Below are 19039 nucleotides of genomic sequence, written 5' to 3' on the forward strand. Positions count from 1 at the left end.
TTAGCTGTTGCACTAAGCATTTATTATCTCATTTAGTCCTCGAAACACCCTCATAAGGTAGCCAGCATTAAAATCCCCATTCCGCAGATGAGGAAACTGAGGTTCAGAGGCCCACGGCTCCAGGCTCAGTGCTCTGCCCACTTGGCTGGGACTGACCCCGCCAACCAGGGAGGGTGTTTCTCGTGCTGTTCCTTCCACTCCCAGCAGACTTTGGCAAGGGGGGCTGGGGAGGTTGTCCGAATTTGTTGGGATTAGAAAGGAGAGGTCTCCCTCTGGGCTGGGGTTTTGATTCCCCAGCCCAGAGGGCAGGAAAGATTCCCCCCCCCCCCCCCCACCACCATATCTGAGATCTGGAAAATTCTCCAAGCCTCCCTCACCTTCTTTCCCAGCTGAGATCCCATGGGTTCCCAGTCCAGGGTAGCCAAGAATGGTCCTTTCTGCACCCGGGCCCCTTGCTGCCCTGCCATAAGGCAGAGAGGACTCTAGGGACTTTCAGAGGCTGTTTTGGCGGCTTCTGGAAACGGAGAGAGAAACCCTGCCACCTCCAGTCAGACAAAGAGGACCTGAAAAGGAGTACCCTGTGGTCAGGGCTCAGCCTGGTGCCACGACAGGGGGATGTCCCTGAAGGCCACCCAGTCAGCGAGGTCCAACCTCAGGCCACCCCCTCTGGCCACAACCTGGCCCCATGGAGCCCTGGCTTCCCCTCATGACTTCCTGCACAGCCTGGCCAACCACCCTCACATGGCTGGGGAAGGCCCTGGTCACCTGCGGCCTGTGGCTGGCTTCGCCTGTCCTACTCCCTGCGGGCAGAGCCCCGATGACGGGACTGCTCGGTCACCCATTTGCTCTGGGCAACAGCCCCCAGAGCAGCAAGGCTTTAACCCTGTAGACTCCACACTTAATGGCTCCCCCCCCCCCCCGCTCCTGGAGGTGCACACAAGGAAGCTGAACTCAGAGGGCAGGGCACTGTGCCCCGTCCAGATGGCACTGGTCTTGACCAGACGGGGTGGGGGACGTGAAGAGCTGGGGACACCTGACCTGTCTTACCAGCTAGGGCCCTGTTCTCAGGTTGGCCCACGTGCAGCCTTCTGTACCTGCCCACTGGTGCTGCCACCCTTTCCACAGGATGAGTAGGTGACGCACCCAAGGACATGGGTCGGGAAGCCGCCAGACCGCGGCAAGGGTCTGAACCCCGATCTCTGCCTCGGGGTGCCCAGTAGAAACTTTTCATTGCACCAAAATGCTGTAAATCCTCAGGACATCAGAATGCTACATTCAAACAGCACGTGGGGAAATAATTCTGGAAAATCCAACGTTGTGTTGTTTTCCAGGCCACGTGCGGGCCACTTCCGTGAGGACAGAGCAGCAGCAGAGCGGCCACTCCACTCCTCCAGGGAGAGCCACCCTCCCAGATGGCAGCTGGGGGAGCTTCTGTTCTTTGGGACGTTGGAAGGGTCCCTTGAGAGGCCAGCTAGAGTTCGCTTCTCCACACACTCCCCATCTGCATTCCGGGGACGGAGGCAGACAGGTGTAGGAAGTTTCCAGGATGGAGATGTCACGGTGTCCCCAGCCGCTCCCCACGTCCCCTCCCAGGAGGCCAGACCCCCCGTGATCTGCCTGAGACACAGGACAACATAACATACTAAAAACTAGTCAGTTACAGTTCACCTGCCAGGGCCAACCCCCGGATCACCCTTCGGGTCCCAGGGCTGTGTGGGTCTGTCTCCCAAGTCCCAGGGGCTCATTGATTCACTCACCCACCATTTACCTACTGAACACCAACCACAAGCTATATGCCGTTTTAGGACAGAGCTGAGGACGAGTCTGGGCCCGGTTCCCGCCCCCCAACATCTCACTGTTCGGCGGAAGAGGCTACGGCAGGAGAGCCGAGGCGGGTCTCAGACTCGGGGGGGCCTTGGCCAGTTCTGTGGGATTGGGGGAGGCCTCCGACGAGCAGACACTAGAGCTGAGGCTTGCGTAGTTCGGCGGTAGGAAGAGAATTCTGGGCAGAAGGAGCTGCGTGGATCCAGACCCGGAGGCCGGGGGCAGCGGCAGGTTTAAGACCCAGAAGAAAAGCTGCAGCAGGGCTGGAGCGGAAGGGAGGAGAGGTGGTGGGCACCACGGCCGCTTCGCACTTTACAGCGTTGGCTTCTTTCGGTCCCTGCTCCTGCACGGGGGCCCCGTGGGGGCAGGACGCTGCTGTCACTGCCGTCAGGTTCACTGCAGGGCCCCGGACACAGTGATGGCACACGGCAGGAGCTCGGTGCACACACGGTGAACGAGTGAGTGAATGACCTGTGCGGGGTCCACGAGTCTATGCTGTGATACAGGCAACAGAGGTCAGTCCCTCTGTTCTTTTTTTTTTTTTTTTTTTTTTTAAGTTTATTTAAGTAACCTCTACACTCAAGGTGGGGCTCGAACTCACAACCCAAGATCAAGCGTCGCATGCTCCATCGACTGAGCCAGCCAGGAGCCCCTGTTCTTACTTTTTTTAAAATGTTTATTTTTGAGAGAGAGAGAGACACAGCATGAGCGGGGGAGGGGTGGAGAGAGAGAGAGAGAGAGAGAGAGAGAGGGAGACACAGAATCCGAAGCGGGCTCCAGGCTCTGAGCTGTCAGCACAGAGCCTGACGCGGGGCTCAAACTCACGAACTGTGAGATCATGACCTGAGCCCAAGTCGGATGCTCAACCAACTGAGCCACCCGGGCGCCCCAAACAGGCTTCAGGCTCTGAGCTGTCAGCACAGAGCCCGACGTGGGGCTTGAACCCACGGACTGGACTGCGAGATCATGACTTGAGCTGAAGTAGGACACTTAACTGACTGAGCCACCCAGGTGCTCCTTTACTTCTTTTTTTTAAATAATTTTTTTTTAGGGGCCCCTGGGTGGCTCAGTCGGTTAAGCATCCGACTTCAGCTCAGGTCATGATCTCATGATCTGAGTTCGAGCCCCGCGTCGGGCTCTGGGCTGACAGCTCAGAGCCAGGAGCCTGCTTCTGATTCTGTGTCTCCCTCTCTCTCTGCCCCTCCCCTGCTCGTGCTCTGTCTCCGTCTTTCAAAAAAAAAAATGAAATAAAACGTAAAAAAGGAAAAAAAAAAAAAGAATGCTGTTAATTTGCAGGAGTGGGGAGACACAGGTAAGACATACCAGTGTCTGTGGCAACCACGGGGCTCCTTCGGTTCCGCGAAATTAGAGCATCCTTCTCGTCACCTTCATGATGTGGGTGGAAAACCAGGCGAGAGGAAAACGCCAAATGCGGAACGCAGGTTAGCTACCACTCTTGAGAAAGTAGGGGGAAAAATTCCAATGAAGAAAAAAAGAACTACCTCAGCTCTCATGGAGCTGTTACATTCTAGCAGGGGAGAGGGGCACACAGCAAGGAATCTCACGATCAGGAATTCAGTAACACACGAGGCCCGAGATGGACGGGTGCAGGGAGGGGAGGCGTGTGACCGGTGGGGTCCGTCTGACGGGCTCGCCAGCTGAGATGTGGAAGACTGGGTAGGAGCTAGAGGGGTGAAGGTGCGGGACAAGGAGAGATCCGGGCAACCCCAGGGAGGGGGAGGGAAGGACCCTGAAGGACTGGCAGCGGCTCGTGGGCAGCTGGGAGGGCAGGACGGCGGCGGGTGGGGGCTGCAGGCTGAGTGAAGCAGGCCACGGAGACACGAAGCTCTGTCCAGGGGTCTCTGCCTGTCACCTTCACTCTTGGGGCCCCTCAGGCTTGAAGACAGGCCTCGTCCCCAAACTGGAGCAGTCATACCGACAGTTTGGGAGAGGTGGCGAGGGCAGGATAGGATCCTGGGGCCAAGCCCTCCTCGACCTCCCTGAAATGTTGACAGGCTGACCAGCAGCATAGATCAGGTTAAGGCTGCTGTCTTCCCAGCCCAGGCGACTGTTCCCAACGGCCCCAAGGAAGCCACTTAGACAGCTGGGGGTGCGCAGAACCCAGGAGTCAGCACATAGACAGCCCGGAGGCCTTAGGCTTAAGACTTTGAAGATGCTCTTTCGCATTTTAACGTCTCCGAAATTAGCATTATCTCACAGCCGAGGTGAGTGTCAGAGGTTAGCACCATTTTTCCTGGTACACAAAATAAGGGTGAGTCTGACCGTCAATGGTGTCACGCTGCCAGGAGACCATGGGTGTCGCGTCTCGCACACAGAAGCAACGAAAGCCATCAGGTGAAAACCCCGTCTCCAAAAGAACTGTCCTTCCAGAGAAACCACTTACCCTGAGGGCTTAATTGGACCCAGTGCTGCAGTCTAGACTTTTATGGGAAACATTTCTGTCTTGTTTAAACTCGCTATTCGGGGTCAGCTGAACTTAGGAGTTGATCTCAGCTGTAAATTTTTCGTTTTCGTTGGGCAGAAGGTACCCAGATTCTCTTCTCCCTCTGACCAAAGAATTTCTAACAAAACCACGGACTCCCACAGGCTCTTTGACTTAAAATTACGTGTTAAACATCAGAAAAAGCAAACAACCGGATCTAAAAATGAGCAGAGGACCTGAACGCACACTTCTCCCAGGAAGATGCACGGGTGGCTGAGAAGCACAAACAAAAACGCTCCACGTCTGCAACCATCAGGGAAAAACACAAAACAGAACCACAGTGAGGTACCACTTCACGCCCGTTAGGATGGCTATTACAAAACATGCAGGAAGTAGGGCGGGCGCCTGGGTGGCTCAGTCGGCGAGCGTCCAACTCTTGATTTCCACTCAGTTCACGATCTCACAGTTGGTGAGTTCGGGCCCCGCATCGGACTCCGCGTTGACAGCACGAAGCCTGCTTGAGATTCGCACTCTCTCTCTTCCTCTCTCTCTGCCCCTCTCCTGCTCACCCTGGCTCTCTCAAAAATAAACTTGTTTTTTTAAGAAAGGGCAGAAAAGGGTTGGCGAGGATGTGGAGACACTGGAACCCACAGAGGCCAGCCACTGAGAGCTGGGGTTTCATCACTTACTGCGGCAGAACCTCCCTCACCCTGATTAACACGTGTGCTGTGAGCCACACGGGGGGGGGGGGGGGGGGGGGTGGGGGGAACCAGGCTTTCCCGGCGTCACAGCCATGACGGCTTCCTGTGGAAGCCACAGGAGACCACAACCCTAGTTCCAGCCCTCAAAGTGGAGAAACCTCAGAAAAACCACGTGCCTCCTTGGGGCTTCAGTTCCCCTTTTATTTCATGTTCATCTTACAAAACCAGGAATTTTATATCGTTCAGCCTACGGGGGGAAGACAGACACTGGCTGTTAATCCACGAGAGGGGGATATTTGTACTCACTGCCAGCCCTGCCTGGCTCTCAGCTTCCCCATCTGTGCCTGCGGCAGCTCTGGGTCCCCTGTGGCTTCTTGGGCTGGGCTGGGGAGAGCAGTCGAGGAGCCACTGGCCCAGGGACTTTAAGAGAAGCCCCCTGTCAACGGACCCCAGCTTCAGAGACCAGGAAGGGGAGAACTCACTCATGGTCCACAGCTTCAGCCTCATCCACAGGAGACAGTCTGGGGCCCGGAGCGCCTCCCTCCCACCCGGGAGGCCATCTACCCAGAGTTGGAAGCTGCACCGAGAACCAAACTCAGGGCACTGGATCCCCTCGGCCCAGTACAGGATGTCAGACGTGTCTTTCCCCAGGCAAGGGAACAGGCTGCCGCCAGAGCACCTCCTGGGCCCTGAGGGCATCAGCAGGGCGGACCCAGCACATGTGGGAAATCTGGTGCTGCAGACGGCACTGAGCTTTATTTACAAACAGGTCACCCCATCCTCTTTCACCCGCGCCCCCCAACCCTGGAGTCCCCACCTCTGTCTCCAGGAAGGAGAAGGGCCTGAGCCCATCCACCTACCCAACCCAAGAGGGTGGGGACTACGTTCACCTCCAGCTGAAGCCAGGCAGGGCTCCCCTCTGGTGGGTGCCCTGCCAGAGGAGAGGGGTTAGGGGGGATGGCAGGGGCTCTGTCCTCCTCTGGGTGGCCAGTCCTCAGGGCTTCGGCCAGGGCGCAGGAGGCTGGAGTTGTGACCGGAATGGGGTGGAGGGTGGGACTCGTGTTGGCTGGGCCTGGATGGTGAACAGGGAGGGGTCAGAGGGGACCACTGTGGAAGTCACCCCCAATTCCCACATCATCCTTCCTGGGGAGGGTGGGGTAGTTGGCAAGGAGAAGAGCCTGGAAGGGTGCTGTGGGCTGGGCTCCTGCAGAGAGAAGCTTCCAGGCTCTGCACTCCCTGCCCCAATCCATCCCACCCCTCTAGGGACTCTGCAGACCCCAGGCCTACTCCTAAGCATCTGTCCCTCCTGGGGTACCCTGGACCATACCAGGCGGGCAGCTGACAGCTTCCGGTGCTGGGCCTCGGAGGAGACGCAGGACCAAAGGTCCAGGCTCTTGGGGGCTGAGCTTTTCTCGGGCTTCGGAGGGAGAATGTCCCAGCCCATCAGGCAGTGCTGTGGAGAGCAAGGGATTAAGGCACCTGGTCTGTGGCAGGGCTCTCCTCTGATGGGGCGCACCCCAGGGAGGGGGCTGTGCCTCTCCCCTGGGACTGCCTGTATCCTGGGTTACCCCAGGCGTCCCTTTCCTTACCCTGCTGACCCAGGCCCTGGGCCCCTGGCCTGAGACGGGAGGAGGGAAGGCCGTGGATACTGACAGAGCACTTCCTGTATGCTGGGCTCTGCCCCACGCCTGATGGGGACTGATTCCCTGAACTACCCACCCCCTGCCCCCGGTCTGAGGACTCATACGTTCATTTTACAGGCGAGCAGGCTAACTTTCTTCGGCATCCTTTCTCCTCTCCTCAGTCTCAGCTCCCCTAGCCTCAACTGGCAGAGGAGGGATCTCCACTGACCCCCACCCTTACCCAGGGGACATAAAGAATGTTTCTAAGAGAGGCTCGATGGAAACACTAAGGACCTGGGTTCGAATCCCAGCTCTTCCACCTGCGGACCGGAGGCCAGTGCCCTCCCTCCGCCTTGTCTCATCTGGACAGCGGGATGCTTATCCTGGAAGCCACATCGTGGGTGGGGAACAGGCAACAAGCATAATACAGGTGATGGAAATGGCCCAGCCTGAACTCCAGGGATCTGGACACCTACCCTCCTTGTGCCCAGCCTCTCTGTGGGGCCCTGGGACAGTCTGTGGCCCTCTCTGGGCCTCAAGATCCACCAGGGAACCTGGGCCCCGCGCTCAGCTCCACCCAGGCCCCACTCGGCTGCTCACCCGGGGCAGGGCCAACGTGTCAGAAGCATCGAAGCTCTTCCGTCGGTGGACGCGGTGCCGGTGCGGAGGGTCCAGGACAGACAGCGGGATGCTCACCCTGGGGGCAGGGGCAGTGGACAGAGAAGGCGTTGCTTTGGGCGCCTCCGGGCCGCTCTGGGACCCCAGCCCCGGACCCGGCCTTCCCTCCCTCAAGACCGGCGGGCCTCAGGCTGGGCTCCTCTCCTCGGTCGCTGCCGCCTCCATGGCTGCCCCCGGGTGTCCTACCTGCTCTGGCCACTCACCTGACCTGCGCGGGCTCCACCAGGGTCTCGGGGCCCCGCTGGTCCCGAGGTGTCCTGCACAGGCGGCAGGGGGAGCCAGGATCCGAAGGCACCAGAAACAGGCGCCGGTTGACGCTGGTAACAGTACACGCCTGCGGGGCCGTGAGAAGTGGCAGCTCCCTTCCGCCGGGGGCCCGGATCCCTGGACCCCCTTCCTACCCCAACCACACGGGCCCGCCGACGCCACCCCCCCGCCGGCAGCCGCACGCACAGGCGCACACAGGTGTACACGTACGGAACACTAACACGCACCTGAGCTCACGTGACAAAACACGGGGGACACACACCCGCACGCGCGCGCGCACACACCCATCAATGCGACACGTGCAAACCCAAAGCACGGCTCTGTACGGTCACGTTCACGGACACACGTGCGCGTGCCTAAACTGGCAAGCACACACGGTGTGCACGCACACACGTGTTCACACGAACAGCCCTTCCTTACGCGTGAGGCACGCACGTGAATGCACCACGTGCTGCAGACACAAACCCAAAGCAGAGACTCAGGACTCTGTGACTGAGCCAGCACCTCCCCCCCCACCCCACCCCCGGAGCGCCGACTGGAGGAAGTGGGGGGCACACGGGAAAGGAGGCAGCTGGCGAGAGGTAAGGTGACAAATGGCCGGCCCTGATCTCCGCAAGTCCAGGCCTCAGTGCACCCTCACCACCACCCCCCCAGGGCCTGCCCCACCCTGTCCAGACCCAAGGCCTCCCTCCCCGAGTCCCCGCCACCCCAGCTGCCTCCCTAGGCCCCCGAGACCTCGGCCAGGCTGCCGAGAGTTTACACTCACATTCGTGGTCTTGGTCCACCCTGCTGCTCTCCCGGAGGCTGAGGGACCGGGGTCTGTGAAGTGACAGGGGTGAGCGGGCCAGGCGACGGGGTCCCTGAGCCGCCCTGCCCACCCCCTCGGCCAGCCCTGCTCACTCGGGGCCACTGTGAATACACTCCTCCTTGTTGGCTTCCCGGAAATCCTGCAGCTTCGAGAAGAAGGCCTCGGGCTTGCTGGTGATGGGCGAGGTGTTGTCCAGAGACCCTGGAGTGGGCAAAGCACCGGGGAGCTGCTGTGTGGCCACTGGCCGAGCCTTAAGGGGTGCTCGGCACAGCACCCCAGTCTACCTGCTTTGCCCCCCACTCTGCCTCATGCAGACCTGGAGGGGGCCCTCTGCTCACCGTGACTGCTGGCTTTGTCTGTGCAAGCATCCAGGCAAAAAATATTTACAGAGCCCCTCCTAGGGGCCAGACACTGGTTGTTTTTTTTTTTTTAAGTTTTATTTATTTGTTTGCAAAGAGAGAGAGAGAGCGTGCAGGAGGAGCAGAGAGAGAGAGAGGGAGAGGGAGAGAATCCCAAGCAAGCCCCACACGGTCAGTGCAGAGCCCGACACGGGGCTCGAACTCACGAACCCTGAGATCACGACCTGAGCCGAAACCAAGAGTTGGATACTTAAAAGACCAAGCCACCCAGGTGCCCCATGCCCTCATGAGCCTCACAGATATGGTGGCAAAAGGGGCACCTGGGTGGCTCAGTCGGTTAAGCGTCCGACTTCAGCTCAGGTCATGATGCCACGGTTCGTGAGTTTGAGCCCCGCGTCGGGCTTTGTGCTGACAGCTCAGAGCCTGAAGCCTGCTTCAGTTTCTGTGTTTCCCTCTCTCTCTCTGCCTGTCCCCTGCTTGTGCTCTGTCTCTCTCTCTCTCTCTCTCAAAAATAAACATTAAAAAAAAAAAACAAAAACAAAAAACCATGGTGGCAAGAAACTAGTCACCAAAGAAACCTGTAACATGAAACCGAAGTGACGCCCGCCAGGAAGTAGAGCAGGGTCAGGCACGCATGCGACACAGAGCTCACGGACGACAGGACGGTGTCGGCAGGTGTCGGGGACCGAAGCCCAACCAAGAAAAAGCGAGGGAGGGAAACGAGACGGCGAGTCTAGAGAGCCCTTTCGAGGAGTTCTGTTGTAAAGAAAAGCAGAGCTGGGAATGCAAGCTGGTGCAGCCACTCTGGAAAACAGCATGGAGGTTCCTCAAAAAACTAAAAAGAGAACTACCCTACGACCCAGCCATTGCACGACTAGGCATTTATCCAAGGGATACAGGGGTGCTGTTTCGAAGGGACACATGCACCCAAATGTTTACAGCAGCACTATCGACAATAGCCAAAGTATGGAAAGAGCCCAAATGTCCATCGACGGATGAACAGATAAAGAAGATGTGGTATATATGTCTGTGTGTGTGTGTGTATGTGTGTGCATATATATATGTATATATGTGTGTGTGTGTGTGTGTATATATACATATATACACACATACACACACATACACACACACACAATGGAGTATTACTCGGCAATCAAAAAGAATGAAATCTTGCATTTGCAACTATGTGGATGGAACTGGAGCTATTATGCTAAGTGAAATTAGTCAGAGAAAGACAAAAATCATATGACTTCACTCATATGAGGACTTTGAGAGACAAAACAGATGAACATAAGGGAAGGGAAACAAAAATAATATAAAAACAGGGAGGGGGACAGACTCTTAAATATGGAGAACAAACAGAGGGTTAAGGGGAAGGGTTGTGGGAGGGGGGATGGGCTAAATGGGTTAAGGGGCACTAAGGAATCTACTCCTGAAATCATTGTTGCACCATATCCTAACTAATTCGGGTATAAATTTTAAAAAATAAAAAATAAAATTAAGAAAAAAACCAAAAAACAAAAAAAGAAAGAAAGAAAGAAAGAAAGAAAGAAAGAAAGAAAGAAAGAAAGAAAAAGAAATTAAGAAAAGCAGAGAAAATGGGCAGTGACCAGAAGCAAACATAAGATAAAGAGAGAAATGTTTCGGGGCACCTGGGTGGCTCAGTCGGTTGGGTGTCCAACTTCAGCTCAGGTCATGATCTCATAGTCTGTGAGTTCGAGCCCCGCGTTGGGCTCTGTGCTGACAGCTCAGAGCCTGGAGCCTGTTTCAGATTCTGTGTCTCCCTCTCTCTGCCCCTTCCCCCCTCATGCTCTCTCTCTGTCTCTCAAAAATGAATAAACATTAAAAAAAAAAAAATTAAAAAAAAAAGAAACGTTTCAGCGGGATAGAAAATAGCACATTGCAGCTTTACCCCTGAGCAGAGGGAAGACTTCACTAAGTGGCTCAGCCCTCGTGGCTCGGCCTTGTCATCCGTCAACGGGGACAACAGCAGCACCCAGCTGATAGGGTCACCGTGAAAAGCAAAGGAGAGAATAGGAGTAAAGCCAAGAGAAGAACAACGCACATAATGAGCACCAGGTAAAACCACCACTCATCACTCCTCTGGGCTGTTCATATGCTGCTGGGACCGAGTGAGGAGGAGAGAATCACAGGAAGCAAATCCTGTGGGAGGCTGGAGGGGATGGGGCAGAGCGTACAAACGCGGGGACAGTCCTTAGACGGGAGCGCTCGCTCACCCTCGGAAAAGAGAGCGAGCACAGGAACAGGGCAGGCGGGAGGCGGATGCCTCCATTTTCCACAAATGGCAAGCAAGGCAGTGAGCTGACAGGCTGGGAAATCCTTGGGGTGGGGCCTGAGTCTCCACCACCCCTGGTCCCAGCAACCCCATGGAGCACCTGCCTTCAGGAAGTCACTCAACCTCTCCGTGCCTCAGTTTCCTCCTTTGCAAAACGAGGATCCAAACAGCACCCACCTCTTAAGGCCATTCACTCTCTCATTCAACGAGTGCTGTCTAAGGGCCTGCCGTGTGTCCCACACCTAAGCTGCGGCTTGGGAAATACAGCAAGAAGACAGCTATGGCCCTGCTCAAATTCGTTCTAGCGTTCTAGTGGAGAACTCAGACAAGACCCAAGGAAACAAGGGGTGCCTGGCTGGCTCCGTTGGAAGAAAGTGATCTCGGGGTTGGGAGTTCAAGCCCCACACTGGATGTAGAGATTACTTAAATAAATAAAAACTTCAAGAAAAAAAAAAAAAGAACAGGAAACAAGACGATTCCTGAGAACAAACGATACGAAGAACATACAAATGATTAATGCCACAGGCAATGACGCAGGCGGCAGTGGCCCTACGACAGTATGCTCGCAAGAAAGGCCTAGACTTTAAGCTGGGCCCTCAGGGATGAAAAGGAACCACAGGGTGTGAACCTGGGGAAGCGCACGCCAGGCAGTAGGAATAGCAAGCGCAAAGGCCCTGGGGTGACCATGAGTATGGCAGGTTCAAGGACCACCAAGGAGACCAGAGAAGCTGGAGCAAAGAGCCAGAAAGTGGATAGTCAGAGGTCATGTCAACAGAGCTAAGTGAGGCTAGGTCATACCCCCTAAGTCTAAATGAGGACTTTGGATTTTCTTCTAACTGCTAAGTATTCTGATCCCCATGTTTAAAAATTCATTCTGGCTGTCATGTCAAAAATGGATAGGAACAGGGTGGACGAAGCCAAAGGGAGAGCAGCTGGGCCACTGAGGTTGCTGGGGGTGGGGGCAGAGGGGGATGGGCAGTAAAAGGTAAAGAGTGAAACGCATACAGAGTTTTCCAAGGGCCTAGCAGCAATAAATACTAAAGAATATGGCAGCTCTGACTCATTCATTCATTCAGTCCCGACAGGGGCTCAGGCAGGTATCTGGAAGCGGCCATACCTGCGATCCAGTCGTAGCCCAAGTATGGTCTGAGGCGCCAGCTCCTGTCAGGCACTGAAGACTCATCACCGAAGGTCACTCTTGGCTGAGGAGGGAGACAAAGAGGGGCAAAGACTAGGCCTGCAGGCCCAGCCCGAAGGAGGTCCCACCTTGGGGGAAGGAAACGAGCTGTGTCTTAACTTATACCCTGACATGGGCCCCGGGGCTCGGCCACGGACTCGGGAGCTGGAGGATAAGAACTGGCCCCCAAGCTCCCCTTATGTGGGACTCTGACCAAGCCTCGGAGCCTTGGTCTTCCCATCTGTATAACAGGCTCACCACCTTCTTCCCAAAGTGCTGAGAAACTACCACCACCACTTTTCGAGCACTTAGGGTGAGCTGGACATGACTCGAGGCATCTTCTGGAAGCCTCTCACCCCGTAAGGGAGGCTGCCCATGACTGCATTTGTCAGACAGGCGAACGGACGTTCAAGGAAGTTCTCTTCTCCCACGTTACCTTGGACGGCCTGCTTTGTTGATCCAGGATGGACCTCTGGGCCTGGGCCTCCTGAGGCCCCGGCCTGTCTGGCTCTCCTGAAAGCTCTGTGCCATCCGGGTCTGAGATGGCCAGTAAGGGCGCCGAGCAGGGCCTCAGCGAACCCAGGGACGGCCGGCGTCGGTATGCGGCAGGTGGGAGAGACATCACTCCAGAGCTGGCCCCGCCAGCCCAGGACATATCACAGGGGCCACCCTGGTGGGCACCCTGAAGGCTGGAGGCTCTCGGGGCCACCGAGGACGTCTCCTGGGACGATGGAGTCTGGGAGTCACAGCTGCTGCTGGAGCCCCGGGTTGACTGGAACAGAGAGGCCAGGTCACCAGGCAGCGGCCCGGTCACACGCCCAGCTGGCCTGCACTAGGCACGAGGGCCTGGGTCCTCCTTCCTGCTGCGGCCTCTGCACGTCCCACCCAGTCCCTTCCTCGCTGGGCCTCAGTTTCCCCTTCGCCACCAAACTGGGCACGCTGCACTGGAGGTCTGGATTCTGGCCTGGTCGGGCAGCCCCCTCCACACCCCCGGGAGTTCTCAAGGCGGGTGCTCACCCCTGAGGCTGCCTTGGCCACCGACCGCCGCACAGCATCTTGCCCGACCCACAGCTGCCTCAGGAGCACCAGACTGAGCTGCCGCAGCTGCACCGAGTCCTCGGTCTCCACCATCCCAGGCGTTACCATGACGCTTCCTCCTGGGCTGCGGAGCCCCCTCCGGGCCAGGAACCAGGCCCAGCTCTTCTACCTGAAGCCAGAACAGCAGGACACTGGGCTGCCAGTGGAGCCGGAGGCCTGGGTTCGAATCCCCGCTCTGGAACTCCCTAACTGTGTAGCCCCAACCAAGTGACTTAATCTCCCTGTGCCTCAGTTTCCTCATCTGCCAAACAGAGATGATGACAGTATCTAACGCGTAAGGTTACTGTAGAGATTGTTTTTTTTTTTTTAAGCTTATTTTTTTTTAATTTTTTTTTTTTAGCGTTTATTTATTTTTGAGACAGAGAGAGACAGAGCATGAACGGGGGAGGGTCAGAGAGAGAGGGAGACACAGAATCTGAAACAGGCTCCAGGCTCTGAGCGGTCAGCACAGAGCCGGACGCGGGGCTCGAACTCACGGACCGCGAGATCATGACCTGAGCCGAAGTCGGCAGCCCAACCGACCAAGCCACCCAGGCGCCCAAGTTTACTTATTTTTTGAGAGAGGGAGAGCAGAGACAGCAGGAGAGAGAGAATCCCAGGCAGGCTCCACACCATCAGCGCGGGACCCGACGTGGGGCTTGAGCCCCAAACTGTGAGATTACGACCTGAGCCGAAACCAAGAGTTGGCCACTTAACCGACTGAGCTACCCAGGCGCCCTATTTTTATTTTATTTTATTTTTTTAAGTTTATTTATTTTTGAGAGAGACTGTGTGTTACTGCAGGGATTAAATGAGATAATGCATGTTAAACCTTACTATGGTACCTGGTACAGAGTGAGCATCCCACAAACGTCTCTTATTACTAAACTGGCCAGAGTGTGTTCGCTTACATGCCAAAAGAGAACAATCCCCTTTAACAGTAAAATTTGGATAATATGTAGAAATATGTAGATATTAGGATAATATGTAGAAAACAATCAGGGCAAGTCTACAAATGTAAAGTATTGTAACTTGGGAATCCAACACAAATCAGGCTCCTGAACGGGCTCTTCCCTCTATCCTGCCCACCCTTCCATTTTACAAATGAAGAAACCAAAGTTCAGAGAAGTTAACCAACTTGCCCCACGTCACACAGCTAGTGACAAGGCCAGGATGTGAACCCAAATCTGGCTACAGGGTCCATGGTCACTCCAGCCTCTCCCTTGTGCAGAGAGGTGCTTGGGAAGCCTTCTCCTCTCCTCATTCTTCACCCCCCCCCCGCCCCCCCCCAGGGATCCAGGCTCAGGAACACAGAGCACAGAGATGCTTCTGGAAGGGATTTCTGCAGACTAGGGGAAAGCGCTGCCTAATCCTCTCAGGGCTCCAGGCCCAGGCTCCACCCAGAAACTCAATGTCCCAGAATGTGCACCCTCCCGGCTTTAACACTGGGTCGGGCCAGACCCTACTCGCAGAAACCCGGCCCGACCTCAACCCTCCCTCCCACCCACACTTCTGGATCGCCGTCACCAGGAGCCCCCTTCTCAGGGCCAGGCTGCAGGGGCTGAGGTCGAAAAAACAGACTACACCGGACACGCCCCCACACACGCGTCCCGAGTATAGACGATTCTTGCTCCGGCCGCGCTCTGGGAAGCTAACAGCGGCGCAAATGCAACGGGAAGGCGACGTTCACAAGACAAACAGGGGCAGCAAAACTGCCGGACGCTCCCAGGAAAAGAGGCTCAGCCTCCCCCTTCCTTCCCATCGCGGTCCCCGGATCCTCCGCGGGGGCGCACGTGGGGCCTCCCGCCGAGTCCTTCCGCCTCACGGCGGCCCCGCAGCTTCCGCGCTCACCTCCTGGAAACCTGGAAACCCGCAAGCCTGACGCCGCTTTCGCAGCCCGTAGTCCCGCCCTTCTCGCCCCACGCGACGCTGCCGCTGGGGGCGGGGCCAGATCCGGCCGTCCTGATTGGCCAGATTGCTGGAGGAGTCGGACGCTCCTGCGAACGTTACTCGGCGTTCCGAAGCGGCAGTTTCAACATTGGGGCGGGACTAACAGAGGGACTCAATAGCTGATTGGTCAATTTCCAAGGTCGTGTACTGGACGTCGACTATCGGTCTGGGGCGGGCTCCCGGAGGGCGAACTCCGATTGGTCAGGATGGGGCGACCGAACTCGCGGGGGTTTGGCTGGGGCAGTTTCGAAGTCTGGACCCGGCGCTGCTCCCGCTAAGCAGAATTCTGCTGAGGGATGCCAGGTGGGGCTGGGGTAGGCGGTGGCTGGAGACCCATTCTTCCATACTTTCTTTCCGGTATTTATCGTGCCTACTTTGTGCTAAGAGGCCCTGTACTAGGCATTGGGGGGGCAGAGAAGAATGAAGAGGGGTCCTTGCCTGGAGGAAAGGGAGTAAATTAGCACGAATACAGATACCTATAATGTATGCGGAGTGCTATGTTCCAGGTATTTTCCATAGGCCAGTGCATGCCAGCCCCATTTTACAGCGAAAACAAAAACGAGGCCATAAAAGATGAAGTGACTTGCTCAGAGCATTTTTAAACTAATCAGCTTGATTCAGCAAATTAACAGAGAGAAAGGAAGAAAGGATAGGAGGGAGGAAGGAAGGGGAAAAAAGGAAAGGAGAAAGAGAAAGGGAGAGAGGGATCATTTTGGGGTGATGGACATGTTCTAAAATTGGATTGTGGTGAAGGCTGCACGACTTTGTAAACTTGCTTAAATGATTGAATTTTGTGGTATGTAAATTAAATAAAGCTGGGTTTTCTTTTAATTGAATTCGTATCCTCTATACAATCCAGTCATTCTACCCCTAAGCATTTATCCAAGAAGAAAAAAAATTGTCCATACAAAGATTTGCATAGGAATGTTCACAGCAGCTTTATCCAAACATCTGTCAACAGGTAAATGGATAAACAAATTGCGGTATATCCATACAATGGATACTACTCAGCAATAAAAATGAATAAACTATTGGTATGCACAATATGGATGCATCTCAAGACAGTTACACTGCATGGAAAAGAAAGTACATACTGTACTTTCCATCTGTATAAAACTTTAGAAAATGTAAACTGATCTGTAGCTCTATAGCGATAGAAAGATAAGTGGTTGCTAGGAGATCGAGTGGAAGGAGGCATGGTAAAGGGGCACGAGGAAACCTTGGCGGTGATGGATACGTTCACTGTCTGGGTTGTGATGGTCTCATGGTGCATGTGGTGCATATATATGTCTAAAGTTATTAAATTGTACACTCTAAATGTGCAGTTTGTTCCATATAAATTATATCTTATTTTTTAAAAATTTTTTAAATGTTTTATTTATTTTTGAGAGAGAGAGAGAGACAGAGTGCGAGCGGGGAAAGGTCAGAGCGAGAGAGGGAGACACGGAATCTGAAGCAGCTCCAGGCTCCGAGCTGGCAGCACGGAGCCCGACGCGGGGCTCGAACTCACGAACCATGAGATCATGACCTGAGCTGAAGTCGATGCTTAATGCACTGAGCCACCCAGGCGCCCCTAAATTATATCTTTTTAAATGTTTATTTATTTCTTTTGAGAGAGAGAGGAGGAGGGAAGGGGCAGAGAAAGAAGAGAGAAAATCTGAAGCTGCACTGTGCAGAGCCCAACCCAGGGCTTGATCCCATGAACCATGAGATCATACTGGAGCCGAAATCAAGAGTCAGACGCTTAGTGAACTGAGCCACCCAGGCGCCCCTATAAAATTACATCTTGGTAGGAGTGCCTGGCTGGCTCAATTGGTAGAGCATGGAACTTTTGATCTTAGGGTCATGAGTTCAAGCCTCGTGTTGGGCGTGGAGCTTACCTTTAAATAAATAAATAAATACCCGATAAAGCTGTTAAAAGATGTGAAGCAAGTAAAGGAAACAAGAACTTGGCCTCATGGGGCACATTGTGTTTGTAGTAGCTGGAATGGACAGCTGCCACTTTCGTGCCACCACGCCCTCTCAGGAGTGGCCCTGAGGACAAAGACAAAGGCCAATCCTTGCCCCAGTGGACACAGCTGTGTGCTTCACACTTGGTCACCTACACATAAAGAGGGATGTGTGCAGCCTGAGGAACAGACACGCACAATGCCCTGGGTGGTGGCAAATGGCTGGCGGCCTGGAGCCTGGAAGGAAAAGTTTGGAAGATGGGGGGTGGGGGCAGGAGAACTGGGGAAGGGGTAGGAAGATGAACCTGTGAAAACCAATGGGAGGGGCACAATGGATTAAGTCTCTGGGTCTCATGTTTCCAGTCCATCAGAGAATGTCCGATGCAGGGGAGAAGGTTGGTCAACAAACAGCTGGAATGGGGCATCTGGGTGGCTCAGTTGGTTAAGCGCCCAACTCATGATTTCGGCTCAGGTCATGATCTCACGGTTCCTGAGTTCGAGCCCTGCATCAGGCTCTGCGCTGACAGTGCGGAGCCTGGTTCGGGTCCTCTGTCTCCCTCTCTGCGCCTCTCCCACTCGCACTCTTATCTCTCTCGAAATAAATAAACACTTAAAAAAAAAAAAAAAAAGTAGCTGGAAAGGCTGATGTGCTGCTAGACGTCAGCAGACCTCCCTCCTCAGCCACCCTAGAGCGGGTACGGGGGGCCCAGGGACAGAGCAGCCATGAGGACAGGGGTCAAAGTGGCCTGGGCTCCTCTCCCAAAGGCTCACGGAGGTCCCTCTGCCACCGAACGCCCGGTCTGCTGAAGCAGGAACAAAGCTGAGCCCTCGATGTACCATCTCCGAGGGACCAGCCAGCCACTGGTAGCAGATCGATGGCTTCAGTCCCCTGATGGAAGGGGGCCATTTGTACCTATTGAAATTGATACTATTCTACATACCAGCTCCCCTGACCTGCTTGCGGGGCCCTCCCCCGGACGGCCATGTGAGGGCTTTAGATCACCTGAATGCAGTGACCCGGGACACACACATGACCTCACGCCATCGTGCCGGAGTCCAGCTCCCGCGGGTCCAGGGGTTCCCGAAGGATGAACGGCGTCGGCGAAAAAGTGAAAATAAAACAAAACTAAAATAAACCACTAAAATAAAAATGGACGCAGACAACAGCAGGGTGTTGAACTGGCCGATTTATCGTAGCAAACACGGCATTATATTTGCTAGTGATTTCCTTGTAGCGTACGTCATCTATGTTTTCTGGTAGTACCCAATTCTAGAATTGTTCCTTAGTGTCATCACCCAATAAGGAATAACATGATTGGTTTGGTTTTTTTTGGTAACGTTCCCTCCTGCCCTTTGCGTATTGATTAATTTCTTTCATTGTTTTTATTATGTATCTATGTTTATCTATAATCTACAAAGTACTTGCTTTGCTGTTTTCATGAAAGGTCATTTATCTCTCAACACCTCAAGTGGAACAGTTACAGGGACATGACCTCTTAGTTGTTTCCCTGAACCATTCGTGGTTTTGAAGAACAAAAGTGTTCGCCTGGGTCTGAGGTGCCAGGAGGGGGGCCAGGAGGGCCTTAGAAACCCACGCCTTATACGTTCTCAGAGAGACAATGCCCCTAGGAACCAATGAACCATTCTGTACTTTAACCGACTGGGTTCAGTCGTTATCTGGAATGCTTCCTGGGGGCCAAGTGGGCCCAGGGGTTAGAGTGACCTGCGTCCATAGATACGCTCCTTAGTTACCGGGGTGGGGCTTTCGGATCCATATATCTCTCCTTCGTTGGCTGCCTTTGCTGGCAAATGCTTGAGGCTATCCTTCCTGTGAGTAGGAGTCCCCATAGGGGATGGCAAGGGCTAAACGTAAGGCCGCACAATTTCT

General features: G+C 54.9%; 2 protein-coding genes and 1 non-coding gene across 3 annotated transcripts; 1 reads left to right on the top strand and 2 right to left on the bottom strand.

Moving 5' to 3' along the window:
- On the bottom strand, nucleotides 1–4833 carry LOC128775907 (uncharacterized). Its single transcript, XM_053898952.1, has 3 exons — nucleotides 3324–4833; nucleotides 3148–3202; nucleotides 1–2295 (listed from the first exon to the last, which is right to left on the bottom strand). The coding sequence occupies exons 1-3, from the start codon at nucleotides 3852–3854 to the stop codon at nucleotides 1961–1963; spliced, it is 921 nt and encodes a 306-aa protein (XP_053754927.1). The 5' UTR covers nucleotides 3855–4833; the 3' UTR covers nucleotides 1–1960.
- Nucleotides 4834–5143: 310 nt separating this feature from the next.
- On the bottom strand, nucleotides 5144–15212 carry MIIP (migration and invasion inhibitory protein). The gene is given in 11 exon segments (XM_019461421.2): nucleotides 5144–6040; nucleotides 6296–6421; nucleotides 7191–7287; nucleotides 7472–7584; nucleotides 7586–7602; nucleotides 8302–8354; nucleotides 8436–8544; nucleotides 12116–12200; nucleotides 12612–12947; nucleotides 13193–13382; nucleotides 15104–15212. Coding segments are annotated over 10 exon segments (1143 nt in total). The 5' UTR covers nucleotides 13322–13382; nucleotides 15104–15212; the 3' UTR covers nucleotides 5144–5962.
- Nucleotides 15213–16999: 1787 nt separating this feature from the next.
- On the top strand, nucleotides 17000–17072 carry TRNAK-UUU (transfer RNA lysine (anticodon UUU)). The gene has a single exon. It is a non-coding gene; the product is annotated as a tRNA-Lys (tRNA).
- Nucleotides 17073–19039: the final 1967 nt, after the last annotated feature.

Source organism: Panthera pardus, unplaced genomic scaffold, assembly GCF_024362965.1.
Source record: "Panthera pardus isolate Hobbes unplaced genomic scaffold, ASM2436296v1 HiC_scaffold_11, whole genome shotgun sequence".
NCBI lineage: Eukaryota > Metazoa > Chordata > Mammalia > Carnivora > Felidae > Panthera > Panthera pardus.